General features: G+C 44.4%; 1 protein-coding gene and 1 long non-coding RNA gene across 5 annotated transcripts; one reads left to right on the top strand and one right to left on the bottom strand.

The window, feature by feature from the left end:
• Positions 1 to 147: 147 nt before the first annotated feature.
• On the bottom strand, positions 148 to 21,552 carry cep85l (centrosomal protein 85, like). Of its 4 annotated transcripts, none has more exons than XM_041975835.1 (13): positions 21,263 to 21,551; positions 19,068 to 19,184; positions 15,187 to 16,031; positions 12,861 to 12,946; positions 12,649 to 12,766; positions 12,405 to 12,572; positions 12,163 to 12,315; positions 8,473 to 8,624; positions 8,219 to 8,336; positions 8,089 to 8,139; positions 7,145 to 7,255; positions 1,228 to 1,405; positions 148 to 962 (listed from the first exon to the last, which is right to left on the bottom strand). In XM_041975835.1, exons 1-13 carry the CDS (start codon positions 21,309 to 21,311, stop codon positions 799 to 801), a joined length of 2,310 nt encoding a protein of 769 aa, XP_041831769.1. In that variant the 5' UTR covers positions 21,312 to 21,551; the 3' UTR covers positions 148 to 798. The 4 variants fall into 4 exon arrangements, with proteins under 4 accessions (XP_041831769.1, XP_041831768.1, XP_041831770.1 ...); XM_041975834.1 differs by having other exon boundaries at positions 8,473 to 8,627; positions 21,263 to 21,550; XM_041975836.1 differs by having other exon boundaries at positions 1,228 to 1,399; positions 8,473 to 8,627; positions 21,263 to 21,550.
• Positions 2,732 to 7,138, top strand: LOC121633697. Its single transcript, XR_006009107.1, has 4 exons — positions 2,732 to 3,046; positions 4,517 to 4,524; positions 5,570 to 5,582; positions 6,316 to 7,138. It is a non-coding gene; the product is annotated as an uncharacterized LOC121633697 (long non-coding RNA).
• Positions 21,553 to 21,863: the final 311 nt, after the last annotated feature.

Raw genomic sequence — 21,863 nt, 5'->3', positions numbered from 1 at the left:
AGATATCAGACATGCTCAGTTCATGTCATGGCCCAGTTGATGAACACCTGTAGTTGGGGTCCATGGGTGAGTAGCAGGGAGGACTTCCTGTAAACCACAACAACAACAACCACGTCCAACTCTCTCAAATCATAACACTTCTTTAGAAAAATAGTTTTATTTCTGAGCCAAACAAATAAAATGAAATCAGAAAAGAGTAGAAACACGGCTGCATATAAATATACTCCCTCAGAGTCTGAACACAAACTACCAACAACGTGGTTGTCATGGTAACCAGCATCACATCCATGCAGAAGATGACGTGTTGGAGTGAGAGAGGAAGCTTGTGTTTGTAGAAAACACAGCTCCATGATGATCTGCTTCATCCTCAGTTTTCATCTTCCTCTGCAATCTTTGTGGAAGGAGCTTTAATCAGGATCAATATTCATGTTTTCATTCAGACTGAAGCAGTTATTGATCGTCTATATCAGAAATCACATGTTTTTAAACAGCCATAATATGAAAAATAAAGGTGGGCTCTGTGGAGTCCAGCAAGCATGAAGACCACTTCTAAAATCATGAGAGGAAGACATTCCATCTTCATTAACTCCACTTCTGGGTCATCTCAGGACTTTTCTACTTAAAGTCTTGTTGAGGTCCAGATGATGCTGACCCAGTGGGTCCACAGAACCTCCTCGTGGCGCTGGAGGACCGGGATGTTCTAAGGGGTTCTGAGGAGGACCAAGGGGTTCTGAGGAGGCTCTGATGAGGACCAGGAGGTTCTGAGGAGGACCAGAGGAAAACCAGGAGGTTGTGGTGTCATTGTGTGATGCAGCTGTCGTCCACACCCTGAGAGTATCGGTCTGAGATGTTCCTCCTCAGATCATCAATGTCTCTCCTCAGCTGGTTGACCTCCAGGAGCTTGATGCTCAGCGCCTCATCCACCGCCGCCGTCCTCGTCTCCTCCGCTGGGACACTGAATGCTAAACGGAGACATCACAGGTCAAAAATATGAAGCATGAGCAGCAAGTTGAAGTTCCTGCTGAAAAATAAAATCCAGGATGGATCTGAAGTCATTATTGATCGTATCTACTTGTTTCTCACAGCAGCTCTGGAGACTCCTGGATGGCTCAGAATAAAAACTGATCACCTTTACTTCTCTGTTACTGATGCAGTCCTCACCAGCACCAGTATGACACTGGTACCAAACCATGAGGTCTAATGTGAATGCCTGTATAATGAACCTACATTTCATGGCGAGCAGCAGGGACAGGTTGGGCTGCTTCCCCTGGGCTCTCTGGGCCAGGATGCTGCAGAGACCCTGGAGGTCCAGCAGACACAGAGACATCTCCTTCAACAGCCGGTCCACCTCTGACGTTCCCGCTGCAGGAGGAAGACAATGCTCCAACACATCTTCATCCTGAACCTCAGAGGGAACAAAAGCACACTTTAGTTTCAGGTTCAACTTTCTGTTAATGTAAATATCTAATCAGCCAATCACATGGCAGCAACATAACTAGTCATGTAGATGTGGTGAAGACAACCTGCTGAAGTTCAAACAGCATCAGAATAAGGAAGAAAGGGGAATTAAGAGACTTTGAATGTGGTTGTTGGTTAAAAAAAAAAACAAAAGAGGAAAATCTGGAGAAGGAGAATCTTTCAGAGAGAAGATCTTAATTTATTTAATATTGAATTATATTTTATTTTACTCCAGTCTTTTTCATTTGATTTTTTCCTGATTCTTTTACAGTATTTATTTAGTTTTTATACGTGTAAATAAAAGAAGGGGTTAACATCGTCATCATGGCGGTAGTCACTGGGTCTTTTTGGAGCTCCTCAACATCTTACATGGAGCTCTCTGTCTGAACACCAATCTGCCACAATCATTCCTAAAAAGGCATCTACAGCCAGCCTCAATGACTACCGCCTGGTAGCACTCACCACAGTCATTACTAAGTGCTTTGACAGACTGGTCTTACAATACATCAAGCCTGCCTCCCTCCAACCGTGGACCACCACCAGTTTGCATACCGGGAAAACAGGTCAACTGAGGACGCCATAGCCATCACTCTCCACTCAGCACTGAGCCACCTGGAGCACAAGGGGAGCTACGTCAGGCTGCTCTTCACTGACTTCAGCTCAGCCTTCAACACAATAATCCCAAACACTCTGGTCCCCAAACTATCTGACGTGGGGCTCCCACCACCCACCTGGGGCGGCATGGCTCAGTTGGTAGAGTGGTGGTCCTGCAGCCCAAGGGTTGCCTGTCTGATCCCCAGCCGTCAAACTCATGTCGAGGTGTACCTGAGCAAGACACCGAACCTCCAATTGCTCCTGATGGGTCGTGGTTGAGCGCCTTGCACGGCAGCTTCTGCCATCAGTGTGTGAATGTGAGTGTGAAAGAATAATGGATACACAATGTAAAGCGCTTTGGGTGCCTTGATAAAGCACTATATATTATTATATAGTGCTTATTATTATTATTATTATTATTATTACCTGTGCTTGGATAAAGGATTTTTTGATCAACCGGCCCCGGCACGTGAAACTTGGCTCCCACCTCTCCTCCACCCACACTCTCAGCCCTGGCTCTCCTCAGGGATGCATGCTGAGCCCACTACTTTACTCCTCTACACATCTGACTGCAGTCCTGCTCATCCAGAGAACATCATTGTCAAATTTGCAGACGACAAGACGGTGGTGGGGCTGATTACAGCAGGGAAAGAGGCCGCCAACAGAGGCGAGATCCGGAAGCTTGGTGACCAAGGATATCATCCTGGACTTTAGGTGGAACAGAACTGATCCTGCACCCCTGTACATCAACAGTGAATGGTTAGAGACAGTACAGTCCATCAAGTTCCTCGGCGTCCACATCTCTGCAGACCTCTCCTGGTCTGAGAACACCACAGCACTGGTCAATAAAGCACAGCAGTGGCTACACTTCCTGAGGGCGCACAGGAAGGAACATCTGAACACATAGTGGCTGGTGACCTTTTACCACTCCACAATTGAGAGCCTGCTGACCAATGCTGTCACTGAGGCTGACAGGAAGAGGCTGCAGAGGGCGGTAAACACAGCACACAAGATCTTCGGCTGCCCCCTGTCCTCCCTGTCTGACATTCAACAGGGCCAGAAACATAATGAAGGACTCCACTCACCATGGTGTTTACCTCTTTGACCTGTTGCCCTCTGGCAGGCGCTACAGGTGCATTCGGTCGAGAACAAACAGACCCAAAGACTGAACTCAAAACTGCACTAATGTCATGCAGTTATGCTCCTGCTTTTATATTACTAAACACATTCAGACTACTGCACTGATCACTGCACAGACCCACATACTACCTCAGACTGTTGTAATAATACCAACTAGGTGTAATAACACCTACTCACACGTACAATTCATTCACCCTGAGTCTTGAGTTCTGTTTATAGCTGCTATTTCTATCGTGTTCTTATATTGTGTTTTTTATTTACACTGCACTACTATAAGTGCACTTTTACGGAGCTGCTTTTAAATCTCATTATACTCTGTATAATGACAATGAAGGCTTTCTATTCTGTTGTGATCCGGTTGCTCCAGAGACAGAAGACCAGGAAAGCTCCAGGCCCAGATGGAGTGTCCCCCTCCTGTCTTCAAGCCTGTGCAGATCAGCTTGCTTCCGTCCTCACTCAGCTCTTCAACAGATCTCTGGAGCTGAATGACGTCCTCTCCTGCTTCAAGTGCTCCACCATCATTTTGGTACCCAAGAACCCCACCATCACAGGACTGAATGACTACAAGTCTGTTGCTCTGACATCTGTAGTTATGAAGTCCTTTGAACGGCTGGTGTTGGGCCACCTGAAGTCCCTCACAGGAAGCTTGCTGGACCCCCTGCAGTTCACCTACCAGGCAAACAGGTCAGTGGATGATGCAGTTAACATGGGACTGCATTATGTCCTGCAGCACCTGGATCGTCCTGGGACCTATGCACGGATCCTGTTTGCGGACTTCAGCTCTGCATTCAACACCATCATCCTCCACTCCCTCTGCACCAAATTGTCCCAGCTGTGCCACAAGTGGATCCTCAGCTTCCTTACTGACAGAAGGCAGCAGGTGAGGGTGGGGCAGTTCACCTTGGACACCCGGACCGGTGCTCCCCAGGGATGTGTCCTCTCTCCACTGCTCTTCTCCCTCTACACCAATAACCTCCAAGGACCCCTCTGTGAAGCTCCTGAAGATTGCAGACAACACCACCATCATCTGTCTCATTTAGGATGATGACATGTCTGCATATCGACCGCAAGTAGATCAGCTGGAGGTCTGGTGCAGTCAGAACAATCTGAAGCTGAACATGCTCCGCCCCCACCCAGTCCTCAGTAGTACTGTGTCCATTGTAGAGAGCTTCAGATTCCTGGGCACGATGATCTCTCTGGAGGATCTGAAGTGGGAGAAAAACATTAGCTCCATCCTCAAGAAGGCCCAGCAGTGAATGCACTTCCTGCTCCTGAGGAACTTCTCCATCAGCTGCTGCTGCAGATCTGTCCAGCAGTCATTGAGTCTGTCCTGTGCTCCTCCATCACTGTGTGGTTTGGAGCTGCCACCAAGCAGGACAAGACCAGACTACAGTGTACTGTGAGGGCTGCAGAGCCCATTACTGGAACCCCCCTGCCCCCTATTCAGGACCTGTACTCCTCCAGGATTCAGAGGAGAGCTGGGAACATCAGAAAGGACTCAAAATGCCTCAAATCCCTGCAGACCAGGAGTAACAGATGCCTCAGATTCCTGCAGACCAGGAGTAACAGATGCCTCAGATTCCTGCAGACCAGGAGTAACAGGTGCCTCAAATCCCTGCAGACCAGGAGTAACAGATGCCTCAGATTCCTGCAGACCAGGAGTAACAGATGCCTCAGATTCCTGCAGACCAGGAGTAACAGGTGCCTCAAATCCCTGCAGACCAGGAGTAACAGATGCCTCAGATTCCTGCAGACCAGGAGTAACAGGCGCCTCAGATCGCTGAACACCAGGACTGACAGGAACCGGAACAGCCTCTTCCCCACTGCAGTCACTTTATTGAACAGATAAACTCGTGTTTTATACAGCTCCTCTACTGCATCTACTGTATAACTGTATATTGTACGCTGTATATAGTAAACACCACTCTGTTTTATGTTACTTCCTACTTATTTGATTCCTTTACTCATTTTATTCACTTTTACTTATCCTAATACTTCCACTAGAGTGACAACATCTGCAAACATCATAAAAATTCCTTGTATCCTTTGTAGTTCACATGTGTTCTTACTTGGTGAATAAAGTTGATTCTGATTTTGATTACATGTAAAATAACTTTTCATAAAAACAGTGACTATATGTGATCAAATTGGCATCTAAATGGTTCAAATAATCTGAATTATGACATATTTGAAAGTATTAATTAGGACTGAAACCGATTGGAAGAGTTTAACTAAATGGAAAAATATGAATTAATAATGTTTTTCTAACAGTTTTTGGGAGAGGACTTTTTTGTCCTCTAATGCCCTGAAAGGGTTGGAAAAATTTTAAGATGCGGTTCACCTACGGAGCGAGTGGTGCATCTAATGAATCCTCCAGGTGAGCCTGATAGGTGTTCTTGAATGAATGAAATGGATAAAAAAAGGTTAATTTTCCCTCAAGGGAAATTATAACGTTTGGATCAGCAATACTGGTATTTATCTTAAATAACAAAAGGCATTGTACTTTACCAAAGGTTTTTTAAATATCTGACAAAAACATCAGTGTTGTTTTATTGATGTATTTAACTGAACAGAACAGTAAAAACAACACAAATGCTGATTCTGCTCAAACGTGACGACAGTAAGAAGTTCGTAAGAGTATTCCTGAGTATTCGTAGGATTTGTTCTTAGCTAAGAACAAATGCAAGATATGAACATTTTGGAGAATGCTGCAATTTTGGGAAATGTTCTTAAGTAGGATTTAAGAACCTATTTGTTCCTAAGAACGGTTGATGTATGAGGCCCAATATTCTTCCTTTTACTGCATGGTGAAGAGCTGTCCATTAAGGCAGTGGTTCCCAACCTGGGGTCCGGGACCCTCAAGGGGGTACCCCAAAGAACAGAGAGGGTCCCCGAGGCTTTGAACGTTCAGACCCACTGTGATTATTGTCCCTGTTTTAAAGTTAAAGTTAATTTAACTTTGGCTTTATCAAATGACTGGACTCAGCCAGAATATGTTATTTATGGTGAGAATCTCACTTTTGAAAGCAGAAAACTAAGTATGGTTTCAGCACAGTTGCACAGTTGGTGCAAGGGGTCCACAGCACTTTTGTACTTGCATGAAGGGGTCCCCGAGGAAAATAGGTAGGGAACCACTGCATTAAGGGATGGTGAATAATAAATAAACCACTCTCTCTTATGAACACTGACATTATTATGGATGTGAATCCATTAACATGGACTCCTGTTACCTGTGGTCATCTGTAAAACAGCTTGTTATCCGACCTCTACTTAGATTTCTGTAAAGTGTTGGTCTGAGTTGTGCTTTCTTTTGTTCTGTTGTGTTTTTCATTCATTAATAAAAACTGTAAAAACAGAAAAATGAGACCATCAGGACAAACACAGCAGCAGATCTTCACCAGAATGATGGTGCTGACATGGTCCACACCTCAACCTTCTCCAGAAACACTCCAGAATGTTTTAGACCATCTGTACCAACAGGTAAGATAGACAGCTGTCAGGTGACCAATAATCAACCTGAGCTGCTTTGATGATGACCATCTTCCACCATCTGAAGTCATTTTAAGCTTCTAGTAAACAACCAAATGCTTTTACTTCAAACGTCACAGTTAACCTCTGATCATGTGACTAACGATGGAAACATTAGCTGCTGTTTACTTTGTGTTTTAGATAAAACAGCATTCATATTTCCAGCTTGGCTGAATCAACATCAGACTCATCTGTTATTAAGCCGTTACCATGGTGAATCACCGTTTAAAAGGATCAGCTGTTGCCATGGTGAATCTAAGTTTAAAATGATCAGCCGCTGCCATGGTGAATCAGAGTTTTGGAACTTTTTTATTTCCCACGCAGGCCTGGAACACAGACCACTATCAGTAGAAGCTGAAAACCTGAACCAGCTCACATCTCATGGGCTGGATGGACTCCAGGTCAGTCAGGTCAACTCTGATACCTGTAGGAAGGCTCCAGATCGTGGGATCAAACCTCCCTCCTCTTCCTCCTCTTCCAGCAGACGGGGATGTTGATGAGGAAGACTCTTCTTCTGCAGCCTGGTGCTGGTTACCTAACAGAACACAGAGGAGCGGCTGAACTGGAGGAAAACCAGCTTTCTTTTAGTTTCCACATAGGTCATGTGACATACATAAATAGTGTTATGGACGGACGGACGGACGGACAGACAGACAGACAGACAGACAGACATAGCTTTAGTCATCCCCATTGGGATAATTCATAATGTGTGTGCACATGTATTAATTTCTCCCAGTCTGTTTTGGATTTCCATCTCTGTCCTAGTCTCAGATCTCTGGAAGACTCAAACAGATTTTCCTCCAAAACTTGTGACTAGGTTAAATTAGTCTATTCCAGAGTTTATTCAGCTCCTCTTCTTCTAAAAACATCATCCAACGTGTGTTGTGACATGTTTTTATCAGCTGATGGCATCCTGTGGGCATGGTCAGCTCAGCAATCTGACAAATTTTGGCCCAGCTGGTCACGCCTCCTGCCACCCGTTGGTCTATGCAGAAGAGAGTCCCATGTGTGGGATAACATGAATGCACTCTCATCACGGTGGATGGTGTTCTTGGCATGCCTCCTGATTTCTATGGCCTCCTTCATCCATCTAAGTTTAAAATGATCAGCCGTTGCCATGGTGAATCAGACTTTCTGAACCTTTATATTTCCTACGCAAGCCTCCGACACAGACCACTATCAGTAGAAGCTGAAAACTCTTACAACTACCATGCTTCACTGTTGGTTTGTTCAGCTATAGTCTCTAGACCAGATCAGCTGATTGGATCAGCTGATGTCGGGTGAAGTGCTGTTTCTGGGTCACATCCAGACACAGGTGACCTCCACAGACAGACTTTAACTCTGAGAGTTGATGTGTGGTGATCTCACCATCAGCTGTGACGTCAGTCTCTCAATCTCGTCTTTCTGATGCTTGAACAGCTGTTGAGGAACAGACACAACATGTTAACGTCTTTATATGACCTGTGTGGTTGTGCGTGTACGTGTGCATGTGTGTTACCCTGCTGCTGTGATCCTGCTGCTGCAGCAGCTGACTGTTTTCCACTTCGAGTCTCTTTAGGTCCTGCATGGGCAGCCTCACACCATCATCCAGACACTGCTGCACCTTTTCCTGCAGGCTGTACAGAAACACATGCATAGGTTGCTGGTTCAATCCCCATCTTTCACAGTCTGCATGGGGTCCATGGATAAGACACTGATGTTCCTCTCTCTGGATAAAAAGTGTGTGTTCAATTATGATGCAGTTGTACATACCTGTGCACAGATGCAATCAGCTCCTTCTCTCTGTTGGCCTGAACCTCGATCATGAAGTCTTTCTCTCTGATCCGAGCGGATCCTTCCTCCAGGTTCTTCTGTAGCCGGGACACGGTCTCCTCCAGATCTTTGGCTTTCTGCTGTAACTCCTCCTGCTGAGCACAGAGTCAGAACAGCTGCACCACATGTGGAAGAATCTGATTCAAAGTTCAGTTTTCTTCATGTATCTAAGACAGGGGTGTCAAACATGCAACCCGGAGGCCAAAACTGGCCAACCAGAGGATCCAATCTGGCTCGCAGAATGAATTTGGTAAATGTGAAAATAATATAGAGGATATTAACAGATAAATGAAAGCAACTGTAATTCCTAATGTGTCCACAGGCAGGGGGATACTGCCTACTGATCTTTTCTATCTTTCTAACAGTTTGTATTATTTTATTGTACTTCTTTATTAACTTGTCCTGTCCAGCATGGCGGCAGCAGAATGATGGTCTGGCTGCTGTGTTGTGCCAAACAAATTTGCTTTGCCAAGGGGAGCTTTGTGGGTATAAGGATCCTCTTAATAATCTGATTTTCTTTAATATTATTTATGTATTTTGAATTATGGAATTTATATAATCTTGCTGGACCTGACTGGAGGAGAAAGAAAAAAAGGAGAATAGTAAACAGAAGTAAAAAAGGAAAGTAGAAAAAAAGAGGAGACAAAGATACAGTAGATAGAAGCAACAAGCTTTCAATCCAACCTAACACCAGACAACCAACTGCTACACCTGTACAGAAACACAGAAAATTTCCTACAGGCAAACTAAGCTGACAGTCATCAGCAAAAATCATCCTAAAAAAAGATAAAAAAGAAAAAAGAAACATGTATCACAAGAACAACCAAAGTACCAGAAACACACAAAACCCTAAAAAAGAGTAGATTTCAGTGTATAAACAAAGTTAGTGTATAAATTAAGTATGAGGAATAAGGAGTGATCAGAGATGAGTGTGATGCTGCAAATGCTACGAAGGGCCAGCACCCACCCCAATGTTCCAGCCGCAGATCCCTGGAACCAGGGCACCATCGACCACTGCCCCCTTCCTCCCCTGTGGTCATGTGACTACAAAGATAAGTTTGATTGGCGAAAACACAACATGTGCAACAACTAGGTAAAAAAGAACGTTTGAGAAAAACAAACTACACTAAACTGTGATGTTAAGTAGGGCCACAAAAAATCGGCCCACAGCTGTGAGTTTGAGATGCATAATCTGCAGCATCATGTGGAAACTCTGCTACTTTCCAGGTTATCATGCCTCTAGCTGCTACAGATTAAAAGTTAAGCAGTATTTTTGATGTTGCCCCTTCCAGTGTGAGATGCCTCCCCCTCCAGTGTGTGATACCCCCTCCAGTGTGAGATGCCTCCCCCTCCAGTGTGTGATGCCCCCTCCAGTGTGAGATGCCTCCCCCTCCAGTGTGTGATACCCCCTCCAGTGTGAGATGCCTCCCCCTCCAGTGTGTGATGCCCCCTCCAGGGTGTGATGCCTCCCCCTCCAGTGTGTGATGCCCCCTCCAGGGTGTTGTAATAGTTGGCTACATTCTGAACTGTTTTAGCGCTGATATGAATGTTTAAAACTTGTGTTTTAATAAAACTCATCTGGCTCAGTGTGTCCTTCTGCTAGAACATCCAGTCATTAGTAACAGATAAGTGAGACTGTGATGTAATTAAGGACTATATAGACTGTATAGATATACTTAGATTGACATAGGCAAGAACCAGATGTAATTAAGAATTATCAGTTATCAGTCAGCTCTGCATTAGATACACGACTAAATTCAACACTGAAGCACACACAACGACGTGTGATTAACATACCCGGGATATCTCTGTTACCTGGGCTGACTCACCCAGACATTCAGGATCTGGATAAGGGGTACGAAGCTGATTATCAACTCTGTAATTTAACCCAGGGGTTTCCCATCTTTCCCAGTGTGTGCTCACATGAAAGGGGTGGTGTCTGAATTGTCTGACCAGACATGGAGAAACCCTGCAGAACAGCATACTTCACCACTGAGGAGCAGACAATTATTCTTCAGAAATAAGAAGAATTTGAACACATCATCCAGGCAAAAACAACACTGTTGTCGTAGCAACAGCCAGGAAGTGATGCTGGCAGAAGATTCTAACTCTGTTAATGCATACATTTGTGAAATTATACTTAATTAATTAATTGGACAATAATAATGACAGTCAATTTCACTTTATTATGGCCTAGATTCGGTCAGAGCACTTCCTCACTTTTACTTTTTATTTATAACCTGTCATAAATAGCTACCAGTTTGGTTAGATTTTCTGGAAACATCAGAAATGGCATAAAGGAACAGGTGATTACATTTTGGATGTGATCCGGATCACACTTGTATTCAAGAATATTTTAAAGGGTTCTTTACTATGGGGAGATAGGGATTATTTTGCTATTAGAGCAAAAAATAAATAAATAAATAAATAAAAATTAATTCCTAATTTCCATAAATTCATGGTTCTGCATTTGTGTCACAGTTGAGCATTATTATCAACCTCATTATTTCAGATGGAACCCTAGTGGAGCTAAATGGACATGAGAACAAGTCAAGAACAAGTAAAAAAACATAAAGCGGTCAAAGACAAGGCTTTGTTTCTTCATGTTGTCTCTGTTGTATGGATAAGTGTAATAATAATAATAATGGATTAGATTTATATAGCTCTTTTCAAGGCACCCAAAGCGCTTTACATTGTGTATCCATTATTCATCTACTCCTCATTCATACCTGTGTGTGCAGCCACAGCTGCCCTGGGGCAGGCTGACGGAAACGTGGCTGCCAATCTGCGCCTACGGCGTCTCTGACCATCACCGAACATTCATCCACATTCATTCACCAGTGATGCCAACACTGGAGGCAAGGAGGGTTAAGTGTCTTGCCCAAGGACACAACGACAGATGACTGCGGGAGTGGGAATCGATCCACCACCTTTCCGGTCATTGGACGACCTGCTCTACCACCTAAGCCACTGCTGTGCACAAGCCATTAGGATGAAAATCTGTACCTTTAGTATAGGATTTCATCAGGGCCATCATTACATTACTATCCCTAAAAACCTGAGTGCTCCTCTCACAATCTGAAAACCATTTTTTTAAGAGAACTGATTGGTCAGGAGGTGGTGCTTTTATACTTTTTATCTCTTAACCAGGACATAACCTGCTCTGGAGCAGGTTAGCTGTTCAGCGTAAGTTACCATGGTGACTGACCCCGGTAAGAGTTGAACCAGCACAGAAATCCCTGGGTTAACCCTGAAGTTACCTGGATAAGAGAAAATCCAGCTTCGTCGTACAGCCCTCAGGTCGGACTCAGTGTATTCTTTTAAGATGTTCTGAAAACAGATTTTTAACAGCCACTTTTCCCACTGATATTCACTTTCTCTTTTAATTTACCTTTTACCATTGATATAACTGATTTTAGTCTGTTTTGGTCTGTTGTTTGTATGGCCTAAACATTCTTCTTCTTCTTCTTATTTTATTGAACACATAAAAAATCTGCCCTGAGCTAGGAAAATAGACTCTGAGAACAAATTAACCTGAGATGTTTGAGCACAGATGATGTTTCCTCCTCTGATACTGGGAGCTCCGCCCCTCAGCTGTACCATCAGGTGTACCCTTATGTGTGCTGCTACCTTTTTGGATTGGACCTGCACCTCGTCCAGCGTGGGTAGATCAGACAGATATTTCTCCAGTGTCTCTATGCGCTGCTGTTTTTCTTGGTTCTGGTCACTCTCCCTCTGACACTTCTTCTTCAGACTGCTGATGTAACGATCCCTTGTCTTTATCTGTCAGTAAATCAGATAAAGATCTTAGTTCCCATCAGATCTAAAGAGAAAACATGATTTCCTCTGTGTTAATGAGGAGGCAGTCGTACCTTCTCCTCCAGTTTTCTGATGTCCTCTGTGTATCTCTGTGTGACTTGACTGAAGAACTTGTTCAGATGGAAAACCTCCAGTTCAGCCAGGACTAGTTTCTTTCCCAGTTCCTCATTGCAGTACAACATGTCAGATGTGTGTGCACATGGTGGCCTCGCTGCTGACTCCTGAAGGACGACCATGACTGTAAATTCTGCCACCCAAACACTTGAATCTGAACGTTCATCCATGACTCAGTCTCACCTCAGTGTTTCGGAAGAAGGGGTCATCCAAAAGGCCTCTCTGGCTCTGCAGAACCTGCTGAGCTCTGAGCTCGTTCTCTCTGATACGAGAATGCAGCTGCAAGATCTGCTGCTTCTGTCTGAAACGTGTAACAGATGGCCATCTTTAATGACTGTGTGAGTACAAAGAAATCAGGAAACATCTAGAAGAAAACGGAAGCCTGAAAGGCTTACCTGTTGATCTCTAGCTCTCTCTGCCTCAGCAGCCCCTCCTTCACCTTCACCAGGGTGCTGACAGGAAGTGAGCCCCCCCTCAGCATCTGAAAACACAAACACATTACTATCCATCCATCCGTCCATTTCCTTCAACTTATCTGGTTTTGGGTAGCGGACAAAGCAGAGAAGCCCAGACTTCCCTCTCCCCAGCCAATTCCTCCAGCTCCCCAGGGGGGTGCCAAGGTGTTCTCAGGTCAGCCGAGAGACATAGTCCTTCCAGCATATTCTGGGATCTCCTCCTGGTGGGAGATCCCCAGAACCCCTCCCCAGGAGGCATCCTAACCAGATGTCTATCTGTCAGTGTCCACAAATGGGTCCTTACGGCAACAACTCTGCTCGGCTGCCTCGACAATGAAGGTGTGGAACACAACCCACTCAAACTCAATGTCGCCCACCTCACCCAGGACGTGGTTGAAGCTCTCCTGGAGGTGAGAGTTGAAGCTCCTCTGACAGGGGACTCTACCAGACGCTCCTAGCAGACCCTTACAACACCTGGTTTGGCCCTGCCAGGTCTGACCTGTCTCCTCTTCAACCATCTGAGCCAACTCGCCACCAGGTGGTTCTAATCAGTAGAAAGCTCCACCCCTCTCTTTACCCAAGTCCAAGACAAGCAGCCGCAAGTCCAACAACTCGATTATGAAGCCAGTCATTGAACTGTGGAGTGTCCTTGTGCGAGGTGCACATGTGGACACGTGGTGAGCCCATATAGGGTTAGAGCAAACACATCACTGCACAAACAGATTCATACAAACACACTTCCAGGGATGTAACATGCAGGGGACTGACAGGAACAGGTTTACACCTGGTGGTGCCCCGTTATTAATAGTTTTCATTAATACATTTGTTTCATATTTATAACTGCAATGTCACTCATTGATTATAACTAATATAGCTCCAACATTCAGATAAATTATCTGACCAATCAGGAATGACCTCGTCAGCCACAACATTAAAAACACTTCTTGTTCCAACACAATATTCTGCTGGAAAACCTGCATCCTCCTGTAGAGGGCTCTTTGACATCTGACATTTTTAAAACCAATCGCACCCCGATACATGACAGTCTGCCTCCAAACTAAAAAATACCAATCTGATGAGATCTGTAGGAACCAATTCTGACCCACAAAGACCCAGACCCACAACCCACAGGGCTCGAAAGTTTCTACCATGTCCCGGTACCAGACTCTTCACAATCCCAGAAAAGGAAGCAATGCTCTATGAGCTCTGTTTTCATTTCACTTTCCTTCTCTCCATCTCTCCGAGATGTTTGGTTCCTTTCTGCTAACCTAAATATGGACCAGAACCTAACCTGAGTTCATACTTTTCAAATCAAATCAAACTTTATTTATATATTTATTATATATTTATTTATTTAGAAAGCACTTTTCATGCTGAAGGCAACACAAAGTGCTTTAGATGAAAAAAGCTATTTATGTTTATTAAAAACAAAAATAGCCTTTACACATGACAAGAGATTACATAACAATAGAAAAAAAACAGTCTTTCACACAGTTCCATGCACACACATGTATACGCACGCACAAAGCAGACCTCCCCCCAATTCTGCAAAAAACAAGACTCCCTAATTTCTGCCTCTAAACTAAATGTAAGTATAAAATACAAAAATTGATAAACATCTAGCTTGCTGCTGCTGTGCAAATACTCGTAGGTCACTCATGATAAAGGAACAGATTATCTTCATTCCCTGATTTCTGTCCGGAGTCAGATGGAGTGGACCACAGCCTAAAATCTTATCTACTCGTCTGTAGGGTCTAAAGCCGGGATCACAGACTCCGGACCTCTTGAGCCAGTGTCCTGAATGTTTTCACTGTCTCCCTGCTGCAACACACTTGGTTCAAATAAAACAGTTCTCCAACAGCTTGTTGTCGAGGTCTGCACCAGTCTCTTAAAGACCACTATTTGAGTCAGGTCTGCTGAAGCATGGACATATTAAAACCACTTGACACTGGCTCAAGAGGTCTGGAGTTGGTCATCCTTACACTAAAGCGTTCACACAAGATCAGATTCTTTCTTGCACACCGCACATCTGGCAGTCAGAATTTGTGATCTGTGACATCATATAATAGCTGATGTCACATGTGATGTAATTGGCTCAGCTGGTATCAGGAGATTTCATCCACGGCCGTCTCTGCTGTACTTCCAGATGTTTGGAAAATTTCCCAACTTGTGCAGAGACAGAGTATGAAACTCCCTTTTGGGATGAATAAATAACAATTCATGGAATGCTACAGATGGATCCAGTCAGTTTCAACGCTGCTCTCACCTGGTTAAGCCCTGGCTCCTGTTGCCACGGTGACAGCCCATCCACACAGCAGCTGTCTGAACCAGAACTGTTGATTGGACTAGGATCAGCCCCATACTCCAGTGGTGGCCTGTACTCCATCTGCTCGGTCAGCCACATCTGCGTGCGAACAGCTGGCTGGATAGGAGATCCTCTGTCTGCTCTCTGACCCACAGGTGAGTCTACCTGTGTGGGTAAGCTGTGGCCATGTCCAGCTGCATGAGCCAGTTTGGCTTCAGGTAGACTGTTGAAGTTCATGTCCAGACTCTTCTGTTTGATGGGAGAGGAATGAACAGAGGAAAACAACAGGTCTGTTTCCAAAGGTGAAGATCTGCTGCTGTGGTGGAACCGGTAAGCAGGTCTGGATCCTGGAGAATGCTGCAGGAGGCTGCTGCAGATCAATGAGGAGGACAGAGGTAGATACAGATCTGTGTTGGACCCCAGGCTCTCCTTTCTGTATGCCTTCAGTAAGCTTCTATCCAGGGAGCCTTGAGTATCAGGGTTGTACCTCCGTCCTACGGATGTCCTCTTAGAGTTCTTATCAGCTCCTGATGACAGTTTGGTGAAGGAAGACGACCTCCGCATGGGCTGATGGTCCTTCATGTCCAGAACGCTTGGTGGCTCCCCAGGAGAAGTGGCTGGGATGGGGAGGTGGAATGGCCTGTTCCAGTGGCCTGTGCTGTGGGGTGAAACTGGGATTCTAAGACGACTTCCTGGCGAGGATGATGGAGATGGAAGGACAACGGGGATACCATCATCGTCCAGGTTCAGGTGATGCTGGGACAGCGGCTGGAAGGACAGAGGTGTTGTACTGGAGCTGGAGTCATCTACAGGAGAAGAAGAAACCAAAGAGGACATTAAAAAGACTTTTCCATTAATCTGTTGTTACAGCAGCCGACTGTTTGTGCAAATATCCTGGTTCCACTGTCCAACAACACATCATAACATGATTTCTTTATAAAGTACTTAAACAACCACAGCTGGAATAAAATGATGCACATAACTGAATACTAAAAAATATAAGAGAAATGTAAACATATGAAAACATCAAACACATATATAAAGAAGTGCTAATCATGGCAGCAGAGGAGCAAGTCTTGAGTACCAGGGCAATTGAGGCCCAGATCTACCACACCAAGCAGGACTCCAGGTGCAGGCTGTGCAAAGAGGCCCTGAAACAATCCAGCACCTTCCAGCAGGGTGCAAGATACTGGCAGGCAAAGAATACATGGAACGCCATAACCAAGCAGCTTAGAAATTGGCCAGCAACTAGTCAACACAAAGTGGTCAAAGAGTTTCATTAGAGCAGTTTGAAACTGTGTGAGCATCAAGCTGATGTTGATGTTTGTCATCCCACATTAATATCTAACAAGGACCCCTCCTACACCTGTCTTGTTATTTAACAGACTCTGACACGGTCCATGCTGAGCAGATGATGCTGAACCAAAGCATGGAGGGACACACATGCTCATTTCTGACACAGTTTGGTTTCAGGAAGCAGAAGCTTCAGTTATCAGACCCTCTCTGTGGAACCAGCTCCCAGTTTGGCTTCAGGTATCAGACCCCCTCTCTACCTTAGATCATCTTAAAACTTTCCTTCTTGATAAATCTTTGAGCAGGTCTGGTTTGGTGACCCTGATCCACCCTCTAGTCCTGCTGCTAAAAGGCGGAGGCTGCTGGGAGACCTCTCTTTACTCTCCATGTAGAAATATCTGACGTTGCTGTTGTCTTTCGTGATTCTCTTACTTTCTCAGCAGGAATCCCTGGATTAGAGCTCTGCTGCTGGTTGACCCCTCTTTCCTGTCCTCTCCACCCCAACTAGTCCAAGAAGATGGCAATCTCTCCTGTTACTGGTGGAGGTTTATTTCCTGTTACTGGTGGAGGTTTTCCTTCCTGTTACTGGTGGAGATTTCCCCTCCTGGTTCTGGTGGAGGTTTTCTTCCTGGTTCTGGTGGAGGTTTTCCTTCCTGGTTCTGGTGGAGGTTTTCCCTCCTGGTTCTGGTGGAGGTTTTCCTTCCTGGTTGTGGTGGAGGTTTTCTTCCTGGTTGTGGTGGAGGTTTTCTTCCTGGTTCTGGTGGAGGTTTCCTTCCTGGTTGTGGTGGAGGTTTTCCTTCCTGGTTCTGGTGGAGGTTTTCTTCCTGGTTGTGGTGGAGGTTTTCTTCCTGGTTGTGGTGGAGGTTTTCTTCCTGGTTCTGGTGGAGGTTTTCCCTCCTGGTTCTGGTGGAGGTTTTCCTTCCTGGTTCTGGTGGAGGTTTTCTTCCTGGTTGTGGTGGAGGTTTTCCTTCCTGGTTGTGGTGGAGGTTTTCTTCCTGGTTGTGGTGCAGGTTTTCTTCCTGGTTCTGGTGGAGGTTTTCTTCCTGGTTCTGGTGGAGGTTTTCCTTCCTGGTTGTGGTGGAGGTTTTCTTCCTGGTTGTGGTGGAGGTTTTCCTTCCTGGTTGTGGTGGAGGTTTTCTTCCTGGTTCTGGTGGCGGTTTCCTTCCTGGTTGTGGTGGAGGTTTTCTTCCTGGTTCTGGTGGAGGTTTCCTTCCTGGTTGTGGTGGAGGTTTTCCTTCCTGGTTGTGGTGGAGGTTTTCTTCCTGGTTCTGGTGGAGGTTTTCCTTCCTGGTTCTGGTGGAGGTTTTCCTTCCTGGTTGTGGTGGAGGTTTTCTTCCTGGTTGGGGTGGAGGTTTTCTTCCTGGTTCTGGTGGAGGTTTTCTTCCTGGTTGTGGTGGAGGTTTTCCTTCCTGGTTGTGGTGGAGGTTTCCTTCCTGGTTCTGGTGGAGGTTTCCTTCCTGGTTGTGGTGGAGGTTTTCTTCCTGGTTCTGGTGGAGGTTTCCTTCCTGGTTGTGGTGGAGGTTTTCCTTCCTGGTTGTGGTGGAGGTTTTCTTCCTGGTTGTGGTGGAGGTTTTCCTTCCTGGTTGTGGTGGAGGTTTTCTTCCTGGTTGTGGTGGAGGTTTTCTTCCTGGTTCTGGTGGAGGTTTCCTTCCTGGTTGTGGTGGAGGTTTTCTTCCTGGTTCTGGTGGAGGTTTTCCTTCCTGGTTGTGGTGGAGGTTTTCCTTCCTGGTTGTGGTGGAGGTTTTCTTCCTGGTTGTGGTGGAGGTTTTCTTCCTGGTTCTGGTGGAGGTTTCCTTCCTGGTTCTGGTGGAGGTTTCCTTCCTGGTTGTGGTGGAGGTTTTCTTCCTGGTTCTGGTGGAGGTTTCCTTCCTGGTTCTGGTGGAGGTTTTCCTTCCTGGTTGTGGTGGAGGTTTTCTTCCTGGTTGTGGTGGAGGTTTTCCTTCCTGGTTGTAGTGGAGGTTTTCTTCCTGGTTGTGGTGGAGGTTTTCTTCCTGGTTCTGGTGGAGGTTTCCTTCCTGGTTGTGGTGGAGGTTTTCCTTCCTGGTTGTGGTGGAGGTTTTCTTCCTGGTTCTGGTGGAGGTTTCCTTCCTGGTTGTGGTGGAGGTTTTTCTTCCTGGTTGTGGTGGAGGTGTAAACAACTTGTAAACATTGTAAATTCTATTTGTAAATGTTTTTGGTGTATTGTTTATATTTCATATTCTATTTATTTTATATTTTTATGTTTGATTTAATTTATTTTTATTTAATTTCAGCACCTTATTCTAATTTAACTTGGACTCCTTTCCTCTCACTGTATGGAATTTTTGTTAATAAAGTATTATTGATTCTGATTATTTCATAAATTGGTTTAAATGAACACAGTTACTATAAACTGGACTAATGTGGATCATACAATGGTTTTGTTTTAATTGGATTAGAAGTGGACTACAATGTGTCTGTGTCTGTAAAAGTGACTTGAAATGTTGTGGACTGGCGTATAAATAAAGCTGGACTGAAGTGAAACAGCCTGAGCTCTGAGGTGAAAGTGCAGCATGAAGCAGAGGTCCTACCTTCCACACTATCTGAGCAATAAGTACCAATTCCTGTGTCCCCGCTGTCAGACACCATGCTCTGTCTGCGCCCATCACGGATACAATGCCCGGGGACCCAGCCCGGGGGGGCACCGCCTGCAAGTCAAAAGTCAGCTGTTATTTTGCCACCCAGGTGACATAGAAATAACATTTATTATGACAACCTTCTGCTTCTGCTGGGAAATAGAAGGTAACTCAGGAGGAAGAGTGGTTGTCTGCCAGTTGGAAGGTTGGTGGTTTGATCCTGGCTTTCCCACACATGCTGAAGTGACCTTGGACTGGATGCTGAAGGCCACGTTGTCTCTGATGTGTTAAGTGGTGTGTAAATGCAGTGATGAAAGCACTACGCAGATAATTAGTAAAGTGTTGTATGAGTTGGTAAATGTTGTGTAAAACTGCTTTGAGTGGACAGACTAAAAAGAGCTGGAGAAGAAAATAAAATCTAGAATATTAAGACATTTTGATGGGGGCCAATGCAGCGACTGCCCGCTCCGACACATGCACACTGGCTGTGTGTAAAACATGCATGGTGGGGGCAGCCATGTTTCAGATCACCTGTGTAACCATGGTGACACAGACCTTCTTTACCTGCTGAGTGACTCAGAAACAGACACAGCTAATTTACTGTCCTGCGCACCCCCTGAAAAAAAACATTCGCTCTTCTACACTGTAATCTGTGTACATAAACCTGAACACTGTTCATGTGAAAGAAGTTTTTTTGAGAAATTTTCAGAATAAATACATAAAAGATATTAAAATTAACTTTGACAGAGTAAAAGTTTTATCTTTCATGACCCGCTTAAACTCTGAGGTTTCTACATAGAAATATACCTGAGTTATAGGACTACAAAGTGGGCTGGGCTTTTGACTCATTTCAACAAAACCACCGTAATTTCTATTAAAATGATTTTTCAGTTTTTTGTGAATTTAATATAAACTGTGAGATGTTTGTACAGCAAACGTGAAAGCACACTTGTCTTAATGGAGACTCACAAGTTATATGAGGAGGAAGGGATGGATGTCTCAAAACTTTAACAGCTGCCAGTCAAAATATCAGATTCTACACCTTAGACACCACCGTCGTTTCCAGGCTATAAAATAACGTAAAAGCCAGTTACGGGTATACCTTCATGTCACATGATCATGACAGCCTATGAGGGATCTTGATGATGTAGATGATGCTCCTGTTAGTGATGATGTTGTTTTAATATTTTACTAGTTTAATGCAGGTTCACTGTGTTTTATTATATCTATTACATTACCATTTTATTATTATATTCAATTTAAGACATTTTCAACATTAATCTGTAGTCTATTATTGAATCATTAATAGATTTTATTATAACGAGATAAGCATTTTTTTTCCAAGTGTTTTTGTTAATGAGTTTTATTCATGTTTCATTTTGCCCTTCTAATGAAGATATTAATGTACACTGAACTGATGTGGTATTGACAAGAAAAATGTAGGTGTTGCCCATCCCTCACCTGGGAAGCTGTCGGGGTTCAGGGCCTTGATCAGGGGCCCACAAAGCCCCTACGAAATACACTCCATTTACTTGTTCTTGTTGAATCACTGACAGTTTCACTAAATGAACAATTAAGTTCCAACATTTAAACCTTTACAGTTCCTTCCCATTTATAAAACACAGAATTTATGTCTCGTCACTGTTATTCTATTCTATTCTACTCTACTCTATTCTATTCGTTACTGTTGAACTATTTAATTTCATTTTCTCATACAATTTCAGATTAGCAGATTTATCCACAAAAACAAAAGAACAGCACAATATTTTCGTTTTTAAACAGTTATTCTCCTCTTGGATTAAACTTGTGTTTTTAAAGCTTATTTATTTAAATTTTGTTTAACCTACGAGGATCTGTATCCTACAATAATAACATGTATATTATTATATATTAACATGTAGGCCTATAGGACTTGTAAATGAGCTAGTTATTCGGTCTGTTGGTTCATTTTCAACATTTTCCATCATGTGATCACATCACACATTTAATTCAGCCTCGGATGGGTTCTAGCGGCACCAGAACAAGGATTCTATTCAGAAAGGCGTCCACGGTGCAGCTGGTCGCTGTTAGCCGCTGAACTGCAGCTGTTCTGGGCCTTGGGAACACAGTCAGACCGGAGCTCATACCGAACCTTACACCGAACCTCTCACCTAATTTCTGAGATTCGCAGCAGTCCTCCAAGTCGCTCCTGGACCACATTCCGCTTGGGTTGAGGTGAACCGCAGTCCGATTAGAGGACAAAGGAGCGGAAACGGTTCAGAGAAGATCGTGGTTCTGGATCAGTCATGGCGCTCTCCTACCACCATCCGAAAACTCTGTGTTTTCACAAATATATTCTGCCAACTAAGAACATCCTGTTTTAGTATAACTGGACTCGCTGCGTTCAGTGTCCGTGCACGCAGTCAGAAAACTCCTCCTTCGCAGCGTCGCTCGTGCTACGTGCGCTGACGCGGCTGCGCCGCTAATGCGGAATGCCGGACGCGGTGACTGTTCAGGATGCAAAAAACCACGAAGGAGTCGGCAGGGCAGGCATCACAGAAAAAGACAATGTTAACATATTTAGTTCAAAGCAAAGTTGGTGATAAAACTAATATAAAATGAAAAAGGAGAAAACAGACGCTTGCAGCTTTGAACACTGTTGCAACATCAGGTATTCCCTTCTGATTTGATCCATGACAGAGCTCACACACACAAAGAAAAAAAACAAGATTATACAAACAAACAAACAAACAAACAAACAAACGCTTTTTG

Source organism: Melanotaenia boesemani, chromosome 22 (assembly GCF_017639745.1).
Source record: "Melanotaenia boesemani isolate fMelBoe1 chromosome 22, fMelBoe1.pri, whole genome shotgun sequence".
In the NCBI taxonomy this organism is placed as follows: Eukaryota; Metazoa; Chordata; class Actinopteri; order Atheriniformes; family Melanotaeniidae; genus Melanotaenia; species Melanotaenia boesemani.
This window is presented reverse-complemented; position numbering and strand designations above follow the sequence as displayed.

Coding starts and splice junctions, on each gene's coding strand:
- cep85l (XM_041975834.1), bottom strand. CDS start 21,311: ATGTGGTCCAGGAGCGACTTGGAGGACTGCTGCGAATCTCAGAAATTA. Junction 12,316..12,404: donor TCAGAAAACTGGAGGAGAAG/GTACGACTGCCT, acceptor ATTTACTGACAG/ATAAAGACAAGGGATCGTTA. Junction 8,337..8,472: donor CTGATTGCATCTGTGCACAG/GTATGTACAACT, acceptor GTTTCTGTACAG/CCTGCAGGAAAAGGTGCAGC.